Raw genomic sequence first — 13,974 nt, forward strand, 5'->3', positions numbered from 1 at the left:
AAAAACAAAAATAAAAAAATCTTTGCGTTTGTGTTTAGTCTCTTTGTACCTTAGTTCCTTATATGTAAACCAGGATGATAGCACTTTCCTGTTCTAGAGGGATAATAAGATTTGAGTGGGTTAAAAATTGAAGAGCTTGGCTTGGATGTTTTGCTAAGAGGAACCTAGTCTTTTTTTCTTATCCTGCTGGTTTGCTTTCTTTAATCTGATGCCTAGAGCTAGCTGGAGAAACTTCTTCCTCAGTGATGCTTAGTTTGGCTCTTTGAGTGGTTTAAAGTCAAAGACTTTTCTCTTCTGTTCACTTTTAGGCCAACTGCGATTTGAGACGGCAGATAGATGAACAGCAAAAGATGCTGGAGAAGTACAAGGAGCGGTTGAATAGATGTGTAACGATGAGCAAGAAGCTTCTTATAGAAAAGGTGAGCAGGGGACTTACCACATCTCTGCAGTCACAGTTCATGTCCTTGAAAACTTTTCTATCTTCTTTTGAGCAGTGAAAAGCTGCTCCTATTGCTTTAGTGATAAAAGACAACTAGAATTCTGTTTTGAATTATTTCTCTGCAAATAGGAATGTAATCCTAAGACTGAAGTGGTTCAGAATATTTTCATTTGGGTACTTTCCACAGTCTCAAAGAGTGGTCTCCCTTGCTTAAGTGAAATAGTCGGCTTTAAATGCAGTAGGCATTACTTGATTTGGAAACTCATACACCTGAAAAGCAACATTGTCCAGCTCTGGCAATACAGGAGCAATATCCCATTGTGCAGTGAAACTGCCAGATACGCTCTGACATGCGCAAGTGATTTAGACCTTTCCTTCTTTCAAATGGCAGAGTTGGAGATCATTGCTTTGTATAACACTCAAAACAACACATTAAAGACACTGGGGAAAGTGCCAGGCTGCTGTTTACCAGCATTCAGCCTGCTTTGGTGTTGAAAGATTTCCAGATTTCCTGATGGTTAAACAATGTGGGGGTTTGATTGCTCTTTCACCTGTTGGCCAATTACATGTATTGTTTGTGGGCACTGGATGGGCAAAACTACCAGGGTGCTGGCCAGTACATGCAGTCTGTTTGAGTTGATTTTGTCACAGAGCTGATTGTTCTTGGCTGAATGGGACTCCTCTTTCCGGGAGGATTTGTAACTCTGGGCTAGGTGCTAGGTAGACCTGGGATTCAGGTTGGTGGTTTGTAGCTCCAGGGAGGAGCTTTGTTGGTTCATCTTTAATACTAACTGAAACTTTGCTGTTCTTGTCTCAGGCCTTGGAAATTTTCTCTCACTTACCAGAAACGCTCTGTGACAGACACACCACCAGTTTTTATGCATGTTGGTGACCCAACTGAGATTGTGTCACTTCTGGGAGTGGTGCGAGTCTAGGACTGAACTGGCTGATTGCTGTACCTTAGTCTTAACAGTGATTCAGGGTGCACTTTCTTCCTTCATCTCCTGTTTGTGTGAATAAGGGCCTGATCAGAGGCATGTCTGGAGTCTAGCTAAGTTACTGATTCAAAGGGATAGTTTTAATCCTACTGCTAGACTGATTTCAACTGATCATAGAATGGGTTAGCTGCCCAAGCAGTAATGGGGAAGGAAAGGTGAGGCTGAAAAGTCACAAAGGAGGCAGTCAAACAAATGCCTGTCAGATCAGTGTGAAGCACCAGCAATAATTTGATCAATGATTTTCAGCTGGGTTTCAGATAAGCAGTACTGAAACAATGGAAAGTGGTAAGAATTGGTAGTGATTTAAAACACAGCACAGCTCTTAGCTGCTAATTTATGGCTTCTATTTTTACATGTGTTTTATTTTGTTTTCAGTCAAAACAGGAGAAGATGGCATGCAGAGATAAGAGCATGCAGGATCGATTGAGGCTAGGTCACTTCACTACGGTGCGGCACGGGGCGTCTTTCACCGAGCAGTGGACAGATGGCTATGCCTTCCAGAACCTCATCAAGTGAGGACAGAGTTGTCTTTAACTTCAGAGGCAGAGACGGAAAAACTAAGCAGTTGTGTGTGATGTCTTGCATGTCAAAATGTGAGAATGATGTGACTGATGCATGAAAGGATCAGATAGGAACTCAGCTACTGACAATGGGGAATGTTTTTGCACTGAAGTGAGAAATACATTTCCACTTAAACCTCCAGAGACTTGAACTGGAATCAAATTCTTTGACTTGACCTCTGGGTTGGAAAGCAGTAGGCTGCCCTGTTGGGTATTCTTAGTGCACCTACCTGGCTGTGCACTGCTTAGGGTGAAGGGGTGGACCAGATTCTCACCCATATTGTGAGTCAATCAATTTGATTTTCTTACTCGCATGTATTAGTCAAGGAAGGCTAATTAGCTGCTGTTTTTTTTAAAGTGGAAAGTAGAGAAGCTTAAAAGAAAATCCATACTATTTAACTTTTTTTGCCTCCTGGTAACAGTGATCAAAGGGGCTGCAGAAACCTGGAAATGAAGATCAGAGACCCTTTTATGCAGGATGTTAATGGAAATATCCAGTCAATTCCCACCTGGCCTAGACCTTTAAGTAGGACTTGGCAAATTAATTGCAGTAGAGAACGCTATGTTTGATCCTTTAAAATCATATCACTTCTCTGTAGTCTGATAGGGAGGTTAGGCAGCTCTTGTTAGGCACAGATTAAGGAGTTTATAATTCTTCCTTAGTTCATGCTGTAAGACATGGAACAAATACTTCTGGAATATTTACCTGCAGTCTCAGTCTCTTTTAAAAAGTGAATTAAGTATGTAAATGCTCAAATCGTATAGTCTTGAAATTTCAAGAGTGCTTTTATCCCTGTAAAATGTTTTAAGCTAGTCTTTTTATCTTGGAGGAGAGACTGTTTTCTTAGTGAAATTGGGAATGGTGTTGGTTATGTTTCAGAGAACTAAGGATAGTTTAACTGTACCCTTGAAGTATAAGGATACTTTCTCAGACAGTGCCAGACTTCAGGAGTAGTTTTAACAGGAAAGTCTGAGATTTAGAACAGAGCCTTCTAGGAAAAAGTGTGTGGAAAGTTAGTGACTTACCATGGATCGCTGGGTTTTCCGTGAGGTTAGCAACTCCTTGGTTTTGGATATCCTCTGCATGAATAAAACCTTTCACTTACTGAAAGGTTTCTGTGGGCCAGGAAAAGAATCCCCTTTTATGTAAAAGTACCTTTAAAAATCTGAGTCATAATGTTTGGCACATCCCCCTTTTCTGTACAAAAATATTTTGTTACTAATCTTACAAGTACAACTGATTTGAAATTCATTGCTCCAATCTGTTAAGAACAGATGCTGAAGACAACCAAGTACCTACCATTAGTTATCTGCTTCATGTTTTTTCTACTCTCTGCTTTCCAGGCAACAGGAAAGGATAAATTCCCAGCGGGAAGAAATAGAAAGACAACGAAAAATGTTAGCAAAACGGAAGCCGCCTGCAATGGGACAGACCCCTCCAGCAAGCAATGAGCAGAAGCAGCGCAAGAACAAGACCAATGGAGCAGAAAATGAAACGTAGGTTACGTGGCCTTCTTGGTGCATTGCAAAGCTGCATGCTTTGATTAGAGCACAAAATATCTACTGGGAAATGGAATCTTGCCCTTGCCTCTAGGCTTTACTCCATGCACAAATGAATATTGTGGAATAAGCCTGGCATTCAGCAACATCTGGCTGCAGTTCTAAATAGTTTTCACTGGAGTAAAACAAGGATCATTGCCGAGTCCAAACTTCATATGAGCTTAACTTTTTTTTTTAATGCAGTAACTTTTTCAGTATTCCTGTTGCGTCAAGTTTGAAAAGTGATGTCTGTCTTACTTCAGAACTGATTTAAGTATCACCGTATGATACGTGGTGCTTTTTTTATGGAAGAAAAAAATTGTACTAATTTAGAAGCCTTTATTTCCGTGTACTTTCTGGTGAGGCTTTTCAAACAATTAATTTGGTATACTGAATAAAAAAATGCTCTCTGTAAAGACAGTGCATTAAGCATTGACCTGTATCTCCAAAGCAGTCCTTCGCAGATACCCGAGTCAGGGAAGTTGAAAGGTAGTCGAAGTGCTACTTTTTCTTCTTACAGAAGATTCCCCCGACCACCTCTTTTGACGTTACTGATGCTCTAAGGGTCCCAGTGTTCTTAGAGTGGAAAGCTGTGTCTCACAAATTTAGAACATTATTTTTTTGGAAGTTTGTGTGAGTTGGAAATACGTTAAGTCTTGATTTTATTGCTGTTGGCTAGTATCATAACTCTCAATGACACTTTTCTTCTTGCACTACTAAATCTCTTGGGCATGACTTGACCTCAAAGTTCCTGGAGCCCTTTGAATTCTTGGTCTTGATCTTTAAAAGTGCATATGAAGCAAAAGCTCCCCCTGCCTTTTGCAGTCACAGCAGAGATGGCACATGACTGGGTGAATTGTGATATTCAGGGTACTCTCAGCCACCAGTGTGGTGCTCCCAAATAGGATGCTGGTGCCTGCAGGTCAGAGGTACTGTATTGGAGGGCACTGTGTGCTTTCTGCAAATAAGTAGCTTGAATAGAGACATTAACCCCACATTCCGGCCAAATGAGCTTAAAAAAATAAATAAATAAAATTCTAAAGCCATCCTTTTGCACTGCAGGGTTTGAGTTGGGAGAAGTAAATTGAATGTCTGTGTATGGATATTTTGAAGTGTTGCTGTTCCTTGTGGTAACCTTTCACTTCTAAGGGACAGGATGATGCTTTCCCCACTTCTGTAAGGATGTTTTTCTCAGCAGACTGGTGCAGCTGTAGTGTGGCTTATTCTGCAGACATGGCAGCACAGGTCTTGATGTGCCTGGAAATCATGATAATGTCTGTGATACGTAGTGAGCTTCTGTCTATGTTGTGAGCCTGCCCTGACGTAATCTGGCTTTACCTGGGTTTGCTAGTAAGTCTTTTTGTGCTACCAGGTCATTTTCTCTGTGTTTCATGCTGGTTTATCATTCTTTGCTGATATATTTCAGGGTTTTATCATCGTGGCATTCTTGATAAAAGCTGCTTGCCGGTGTAGATGTAGTTCATGTGGAGTGTTTTAGCTTATGAAAACATTGTTTTTGCAAGTCAGCTGAAGCAACTGTACAGTCTGGCTACTTGCTTAATCATTAGTTATCCTGTAAATGCATTTGTTGGACTGATGTGTATCAGGTACAAAATTTTCTGATTTTTGGAGGGAGGTTTTTTTCATGTGGAATTCTTACAGAGGTGGTCTTCTAGGCAAGTTGCATATAAGTGTTTCTGAAAGTTGAATAAGAAGTGGACAGCCAAATTCCTTCATTTGGGTTTTGGTTCCTCTTTGGATCATGGTTGTTGCTGTGTATTAAAAAGGAGAGAAAAGTCCCATGATGCAAATTTAAACATGCACTCTACTGAAACTAGTTTCTAGCCTGTGAATGAGAAAAAAGATTTTCATTCAGGAAGATTAATCTGCTGGGGCTTTCTGAGGTTTGTTAGGGCAGCTTGGGCAATCTTAGAGTCTTCAGCTGCACTAGAAGTAGTGTATTTCCAGCATGTTTCTGTGAAACAGGGCAGTGTTTGTCATAGAGCCTCCTTGATTTTTGTAATGCTTGCTGCTAACAGGCAGCTATTTTGGGCAATGTTAGCCTGGTGGTACTCATTACATCTCTTGCTTAATGAGTAGACTGTTGGTCTTTAGCCCTGTATTTCATTAGTGCACAAGAATATGTGGAAAGCTTGTTGCTGGTTTATTCAGTTGTCTTTCTATTCCTTAACACAGCAACACCAACCAAAGACCTAAACTTTTGGGATGGTCTTTTAGATTAGCTGAATCTGAACAAAATTCAGGCTGCTGGGGGAAGGGTGGGGGAGTGTGTGAATTAGCATGCTTTTATATGAAATGAGACAACATGTAAACATTTGTAGTACCTGCTGTGTTTTGTATGTATCTTTAATTTGTAATAAGCAGTTCCTTATCGTTGAGATTCTTTCAAAGGGAACTTGGCTTGTGAGTTTTGCATTAAATTTATCAGCTAACAACTGCTTTAGCACTTATTTCAGCTATGTGGACCCCACTGCATTATCAGCAGTGGAGAGAAGTCGGGGCATTTCAAGATGAGGACTTAATCAACTGAATACTATCTCCTTTCAATTTACTGTACAGTGAGCCAAGGTCCCACGGTCCTGCACAGATGAAGAATTCAGTCCCCTCTTGAAACTAGTTGTAGTATTGATGCTGTGGAGACCTTATACGCTAATCTTTGTACTAAGTACTATGCGGAGCATAAATGCTGCAACAGGAATACTCCTGAGATATGCTTTGAACTCAATTTAGGTTCAAAAAAGATATTTCTATGCTGTCACATGCATGTCTTGTTTACAAAGTAAACAGATGCAGTTGATACGGGCTTCATAGCTTTATAGTCACATGTGTGATGCTTTTACCAAACTCCTTGTTGGTAGTAGTGAGAAAAGTAATACAGTGATTCATTTTTCTAACCTTATCTCAGCACTTTATTACATTTCATGAGTGATGGGTTCTGTCATTATTTTAGTGTAAGGCTGTGCTTTGTCTCTGTCCTACATGGCACACTTTAGCTATAAAAGACATGGAAAACATTATGAAACTTCTTTTTGACCAGCCACCTAGGATGGAAACTTTGCATGTCATTTACCATCAATAAAACGGGGAATATTCCCCTTATCCCGTTGCTTCTCATAACTGCGCATGAAGTCAAAGATACAGTAAGGTGAAGTAAATTTCCCAAGGTTTCCCTGGAAGCCACTCTGCAGAGCCTGAAACAGTTCTGAATCCCAGGTCATTGCTCTGTTTGTAGTAGCTCTGTGGCCAGGTGTACTACTAGTCCCAGAGTGAATAGCTGGGTTGAATTATCCAGCTTTTTTTACAAAGAAAAATTTGAAAACAAGTCACTAAAGCAAACTTTAAATGGAAAGATAAGACGTGGAATACTTGTGCTTCAGTGTTCCATATTTAGATCAGGGTTTAGCTTTCTTTGTTAGAAGTCAGTCACTAGCCTAAATAGGTGTTTATTAGGAACTTGGATTTAAAATTAATACGTGCTTTATCAAGGTTTAAGCTTTTGGTCTCCTTTAGACTGATTATTAAAAAAAAAAAAAAAATAGATTGCAGAGTTTACCTAAAAAATTTCCTGCCAGCTGTTGACATACTCTGCATAGTTGTCACTTCCACTGGTGATGTGTATTCTGCAGACTGTTCACTTTATCCCGTGTTGAAACCTAATGCATTGGATCTGTCTCTTCTATGCAGGTTAACGTTAGCAGAATACCACGAACAGGAAGAAATCTTCAAACTCCGACTAGGTCATCTTAAAAAGGTAAGAACTAACTGCAAAAAAGGCTTTTAGGTAGGTTTTTGATTCAGTATTCTATGAACAATAGCATATCTGTAGAGGTCACTACTGTTTGTTTGAATTGAGAGGGTTTTGTTGCTTAAAGTATGGCCAGGATTTTGTAACAATTTTTTTCCAAGGCAGTGGTATTCACGAAGGATGCTCTTCACTTCAATAAGTAGACTTCTTTGTCCTTACAGTTATGATTTCATGCAGGGAGTTCCACTGTTTTGACGCATCTTATTCTGTCACTATGACCTGCTTAGTGCTGGGCTCTGTACGTGTCTAATATGGGGGAACATGAAGGAATGGACCAAAGGAAGAAAATGACAAGAACACAACAAAAACTGCAACCATCATTGACTTTCCTATTTCTCTGAAGTATCAAGTAACCAGCATTATCAGTAACAGTCCAATAAAATCTCTTGGGCTTTTAGAAACTAGTATTGTTCAGGTAGTTGTAATGCACATTTGTTTTCAAATACATTGGTTTCAGTAGGAACTGTACCTGCAAGTGAGATTATGTTTAGATAAGCTGTTGGTTACCTTTAAAGATAATAGTGTTTGCAATAACCTATAAATAAGTTTTCTGGGATGCTTCAGCAGATGAAGTACTGAAAAAAAAATAGATGTCTTCTGCCGTTTCCTGGTTAGCTGTGATCTCTGCTAAGGCCAAAGAGTTGTCTTTCCCCAACGAAACAAAGAGGAAGCGTGCAAATGCATTGCAGGAGTCCCCCTTCTTTTCTCAGGTGGTGCCTGAGCTCTATGCTTAGTTTTTCCCTTGACACACAAGTTGAATGCAAGGCCTCATTAATGCTACTGTAGTCCTTGTTATTTTCAGTGGGAAGGGAAAGTTAATGTATGTGTGGAATCTGCTGGCACTCTGCCCATTGTGTTTTATTGACCTGTGAGCAAAGATAAGTGATACGGGCACAAGTATGCTAAAGGCATGCTTGCTCTACAGCTTCCGCATTGCTAGAGTGGATTAATTGCAGGTCCATCTATGCTGGCATGTAGTATGCCAGCCTGGAACAGAGGAATCCATTTGGAAATGGACCTTAATGGAAAATGAAGTAATGTTCTGGGATCGTGGCATTGTCTGAAGCTGTGCTTATCCTTCTCCACTTTTGGAAACTGGCTCATTCTTTATGCCTAAAAATAGAACAAGTTGAGAAGGGAAGGAACAGAGTCACAAGACAAATGGGTAACTATGTCCCTTGAGTCATATATACCAAATAATACTGCTCAAGGCGCACGTTTTAATTGATGTTTGCAGCCCTGTCCACAGCGATGTGAATTCTAGTGTCGTGTTTGAGGGCACTTAGAACTTCCAACTCTACGAACAGCCTATCAAACATTCCACGTTGCACTAAGTTACACTCTGACCTGTTCTACCACTTACTGCTAATAGGACCCAATGTTGTTCTTTCACATTCTTCATTCTCTCTGGATGCTGCCCCATCGCCATGTGACATCATGACATCCCTGTTCCTTACTTCTGAGGGCTGTCCTCTTTCTCTTGTCCCAGCAGAGGCTGAGTTCCTACAAAAACAGCCGCATAGCACTTAAATCAGGGAAGGAGCAGGACCAGAGGAACAACGCTTCTTTATTACAGAAAATGTAAAAACAAGAAGGCATAAAGATATGTCTGCTTCTGTCTGTGTGTAGGTGTAAACAAAACTGCTGAGTCAGTTTTCATGCCTGTCACCTTCCACCTGACTCTTAGTTGACTATGACCGTCTCTCTAATCTCCCAAACTAGTTATTTACCATTACCTTCTTCACAAGTGGAATTACATTTGTGTTTCTGTAAATCAGGCAGAAATGCTAACTGCATTATCTTAGAGTGTTGTGTTTTCCTTTTGGTTTTCCCTTGTGCAGGAAGAAGCAGAGATCCAGGCAGAGTTGGAACGTCTAGAGAGAGTTAGAAATCTACATATCAGGGAATTGAAAAGGATACACAATGAAGATAATTCACAGTAAGCACATGGGATTCAGGGACAAGAACATATAATAGGTTTTTTTGTTTGTCCCCTTCATAATGGAAAACACCTAATCTTTTTTAAATTGGTGTTAAAACTTAATATGTCACCTGATTGGGGGATAGCACAGCGATATAACTTGAAGTTCATGTAAGACAAAGGCTTCCAAGTGCATCAAGGTACCATTATGTAGTCTTTCATCAGTGCAAAGTGATCAACTAGTATCAAATCTGTCAGTCGTTAACACAGTTTTAATATTTTTCTGTTTTAATGTAAAAAATGTTGTTTCTAAGCTGTGTAGTAGCTGTGATTTATTGTGCGGTAGATTGCAGTATTTCTGCCAGTGTTCTTAAACTGTGTCTGTCTTGCCAGATTTAAAGACCATCCAACGCTAAATGATAGATATTTGTTGCTACATCTTCTGGGTAGAGGCGGCTTCAGTGAAGTATATAAGGTAAATTTGAAGTGGCAGTCTGTGGTGTAATCTGAATCTGCAGTGAAATATTGCAGTAAGCAGAATTTTTACACTTGTTTTCTCAACACTGTGTGTGGTTGTGGAGGGAAGAAGGGAGGATAAAGCACATGTTGCATCTGGCTTGCGTTAGACAGCAGGCTTGAGATTTTTAGGTTCTGCCCTTGTCCTCAGAGGTCAGATTTCCTGCAAATTTATGTTTCAAGAAAATATTGCACCAAGTCTGCAAGTTTTGTCAGGACAGAGAAGTAAACCACTTGTTTCTTCAAGTGCTACACACAAATACCTTAAGTAGCGAGGTTTTATTGATTATGGCTTAGCAAGTCTGAACGTCACCATAAATAAGAGAAAATTAGCTCCAATAATAAGAGCAAAGCCTTCATTTCCTAGGGGATAGAAGGCTTTTTTCTTGTGTCTTCATTTTACACTCTGAAGTAGCAGACTTAGTGGTGCATGTGTAGTCTTGGTACTTCCTTGGAACTGAGGATCACTTGTGTGTCAGCAGTCTTGCATGGCCAAGACCTGTGATACTTTGGTGCTTGCTATTTGACTATTATGCTTAAAGCCTTTCCAGTTCCAAATATTCCCCGTATGTACCCAGTAGCTCTTAATTCATGTTGAATTTGGCTAGAATGAAGATAACTATGCCAATGCAAATATTAGAAACTTCACAGTGATTTATTATTTTGATGCAATACAACAATAGATATCTAGACCGGGGGGGCTGGACTGCTCAGGTAGTGAAAAAAAGTGTGATCTGCATGTAAGTACTCTGAATGGTTCTTTGGAGGCTTTGCTGACTAAGTAGAAAGCCTTGGCTCCACAGATGAAAGCAAGAGCGTATGAATGCTTTATACCTGACTGCACTTAAGAGTTGTAACTATGTTATTAAAACAAAGAAATGCTTAGCCCTTCTTCCCCAGGGTCTTGGCCAATCTATTGAGCATTAGGAGTTAAGCATACAACTTTTGAGATGGTCACAGTTTATCCTTGTCTGCTTACAATAAAATTTTGCCCCGTCCTATAAATTATTAGCTATTGCTGCTCTCGGAGAAGGTAAGAAATTTCTGCATCTCTCCAAGAGCACAGTTGCAGTGGTCCATTCTTTAAAGACTGCCTAAATAGCAAGAAACGTGAGGGAAAAATGCAGCACAAGATTTACGCGGTTCTGCCATTGAGTTCTCCAGCTTCTAAAGAAGCTGAAAATTATGCTCCAAGATGGAGAGCTGAGCTACCAATGTGAAACAACGTAGTGAAAATCTTCTGTATGTTTTGTTTGTGTGGTTTTTTGGGTTTAGGGTTGTTTTTTTAACTGAGTGTAGAAAATGAGTTAGGTGGCTTGGGGGAATAATGGCAAGGTCTTTCCCAGTGTGATTAACTCTATTTTGCTAATTTGGCCTTTCTGATCCCATTGTAGCTCTGGTGGTAAAATGTCAGAATAAATGCGGCATTAGTTAGAGCCCATGGGGAAGGTCAGATCAAAGCACAGAATATTCAATTGTTTTCAGAGTTGCTTGGTTTCATTAGTGAAACTAATTACATCAAAATGTGGGTTTGCTCTTCACTCAGTATGTCGTAATGCTTATTTCCTGGGTGGGGATACTGGTTTGCTAGAGCTTGTCTGCTTTTGCAGTATTAACTTGAAGTTGTGGTTCCTACTGATTTTCAGCTCTTCTCTCTGCAGGCATTTGATTTAACAGAACAGAGATATGTAGCTGTGAAAATACACCAGTTAAATAAAAACTGGAGAGATGAGAAGAAAGAAAACTATCACAAGTAAGTAAGGCTCTAAAGCAGCTAGCCATGTTTCCATACTCCTCCTGTATTTGGTTATCCAGTGCCTGCAAACAGGCTGCCTTTTTTTTCCCCCCCCTGTGTTTTGCCCCACTTCAAAAGCCACTCTCTGTCCCAGTAGCTACTTTCAAAAGTTATGGTCAAGTTAGAAATGTTTTAAACGTGTGCACGCGCGCACACACACACACACAGTTTTGTATAAGCACTACAGCACAAAGTTTTAAAGCACCAGTAGTGCTGTATGAAGAAAGTGTTAAAGTGGCTTCTCTTCTCTGAAATGTCTAAGCTCTGCTTTTGTGGGAAACAGCTGTTCATGCCCATCTTCCAGGTACACACCTGCATTGTGCTCCCTGAAAGCCTTCCCCTTCTCTTTGTTTCCTAGAATACTTAATCCTTTCACAGATGATTAGGACTATACCTATGTCATGGCCTAGAAGGGAGGTACAAGAATCCTTTTCTTGTTGGTAACACTTGCTCCCTAATGCCGTGGATTAGATAAGCTCTGCAGAATGACAGCCAAGCCTTCTCGACAGAGCTCCAAAGATAAAGCTGTGATATTAATTCCCCAACGTGTCACTGGGACAAACTAAGCTGAATTTGAAGCCTGGAAGTTGGGCTCTTGAGCATTATGGAGTTTTTCTAGAACTTGCTGATTTTTGTATTCAACTATCTTGGATCCCTTAACTTTATTATGAGGTTATTCTATTTTGGCAAGCAGTACCATTAATCAAGATTAGTTATTTTGTAGTATTGCCAGCGTTTGAGATGCACTCAGATTCTGTGGTTCTCAAGATCTGTACTGTGCTGTTCCTTGTTTGCTTGCCTTTTCTTAAGCTGTCTGAATAATGTGCATGGGTTTGATTGAAGTTGGACTGCTGTGTGGTATGTCTGGGTTTGCTATCTGCAGAACTTAGAATTAAGTCACTTGTATGACTAATGCTCAGACTTTCCTATTTTCAGACATGCGTGTAGAGAGTACAGAATTCACAAAGAACTGGATCATCCTCGAATAGTTAAGCTATATGACTACTTTTCGCTGGATACTGACTCGTAAGTTATGTTGCTGTGTCCTTTGACTTGGTTTGACCCATTCAGTACAAAGTATTTGGTCTCTTAAAACTTTACAGGAGAGTCCAGAGAATGTCCACACCAACGTTACAGACTGTGTTGCAGAGATCTGAGGCAGTTTCAACATACATTGGTTTTCTAGAGATGCTAGCTCACAAACCAGTATGCTGTATTATGTCAGATGTGGTGCTTTACTAGTAAATCCTACTCTTTGTTGGCCTGGGCAAATGCCCCAGCTGATAAGCTTTCTGCTTCTGGATCTACCACTTAATGGGGCATCTCTGACCTTTGTACTATTGAGCATTGAGGACTGTGCTCCTGGTAGCTTATTTTAGAAAGGGATTAATAGGCTGGAGGACTCTTAATTTAATATATTGACCAAATAGGTGAGTCTTACAGACAAGCAATAACAAAGTGTTCTGGTTTCCATCAGGTGCCTTAATTACAACGCCTACTTTTTTGTCTTCAGGTTTTGTACAGTGTTAGAATACTGTGAGGGAAATGATCTGGACTTCTACCTGAAACAGCACAAGTTAATGTCGGAGAAAGAGGCGCGATCCATTATCATGCAGATTGTGAATGCTTTAAAATACTTAAATGAAATCAAACCTCCCATCATACACTATGACCTTAAACCAGGTATGTTGTGCTGCTAGCTGACATGCTTAAAGATGCTAACTAAAGTTAATGGGTTATAAGTAACATGGGGAAGTTTACTTTGGTCAGACAGCAAAAAGGAGACAGGATTGTCTGGGAAAACTAACTTGCAAGAAGAAAAAAACTAAAATGCATAGAACATGCTGTGAAAAGGATATTGTCTCCCAGAATTGCAACATAAAACAAGGATGTAGCGTTCCAGAAAAAGTAGCCTCCTTGTTCAGAATGAGCCCTTGAACCACCAAGTGTCTGTGTTTGGTTTCTTAATGTCCTGCTTGTATTCTGCTGTTGAGAGCTTCTGTTATTGCTTCATAAAGGTTCCCATAATTACTAGTGTGTTTCATGTTCCCATTCTTCTGGCTTATTCTTTCTGTAATCATCTGCCTGAAAATTTGGTGGCAGAAGCTAACTTGGAAGTGTTCAGTTTTTTCTATTGTGTGGCAGCTTGCAATGCTGAGGACATACAGTCAAACTGTTCAGGTCTGCCTTTGGATTCAGTAACATCTGCCATGTAGAAAGTTCTGTCTAAATGTTGTTGCAGATTTCTCTTTACCATTGGGTAGAGTAACGAGGGGAGAAATGGAAGTGTTCTCTTTTGGGGTGATGCATATTGGCTACGTAGCTTTTTTTCCTAGTCCAGTAAAATTCAGCCATCTCTTTGGGCAGTTATCCCTGGCTT

The 13,974-nt window shown here is 40.1% G+C and overlaps 1 protein-coding gene across 11 annotated transcripts in view; it reads left to right on the forward strand.

Annotated features, from left to right (window-relative positions):
* TLK2 (tousled like kinase 2) overlaps nucleotides 1-13,974 on the forward strand; it is a 55,957-nt gene that overhangs the window by 35,614 nt on the left and 6,369 nt on the right. For all 11 annotated transcript variants that reach the window (XM_049800655.1, XM_049800653.1, XM_049800649.1 and 8 more), the window contains 9 exons: nucleotides 309-419; nucleotides 1,813-1,949; nucleotides 3,342-3,494; nucleotides 7,242-7,308; nucleotides 9,204-9,301; nucleotides 9,677-9,758; nucleotides 11,461-11,552; nucleotides 12,531-12,620; nucleotides 13,108-13,277. In XM_049800655.1, the coding sequence (XP_049656612.1) occupies nucleotides 309-419; nucleotides 1,813-1,949; nucleotides 3,342-3,494; nucleotides 7,242-7,308; nucleotides 9,204-9,301; nucleotides 9,677-9,758; nucleotides 11,461-11,552; nucleotides 12,531-12,620; nucleotides 13,108-13,277 (1,000 nt within the window). The remainder of the gene's footprint in view (nucleotides 1-308; nucleotides 420-1,812; nucleotides 1,950-3,341; nucleotides 3,495-7,241; nucleotides 7,309-9,203; nucleotides 9,302-9,676; nucleotides 9,759-11,460; nucleotides 11,553-12,530; nucleotides 12,621-13,107; nucleotides 13,278-13,974) is intronic.

Source organism: Accipiter gentilis, chromosome 5 (genome assembly GCF_929443795.1).
Source record: "Accipiter gentilis chromosome 5, bAccGen1.1, whole genome shotgun sequence".
In the NCBI taxonomy this organism is placed as follows: domain Eukaryota; kingdom Metazoa; phylum Chordata; class Aves; order Accipitriformes; family Accipitridae; genus Astur; species Astur gentilis.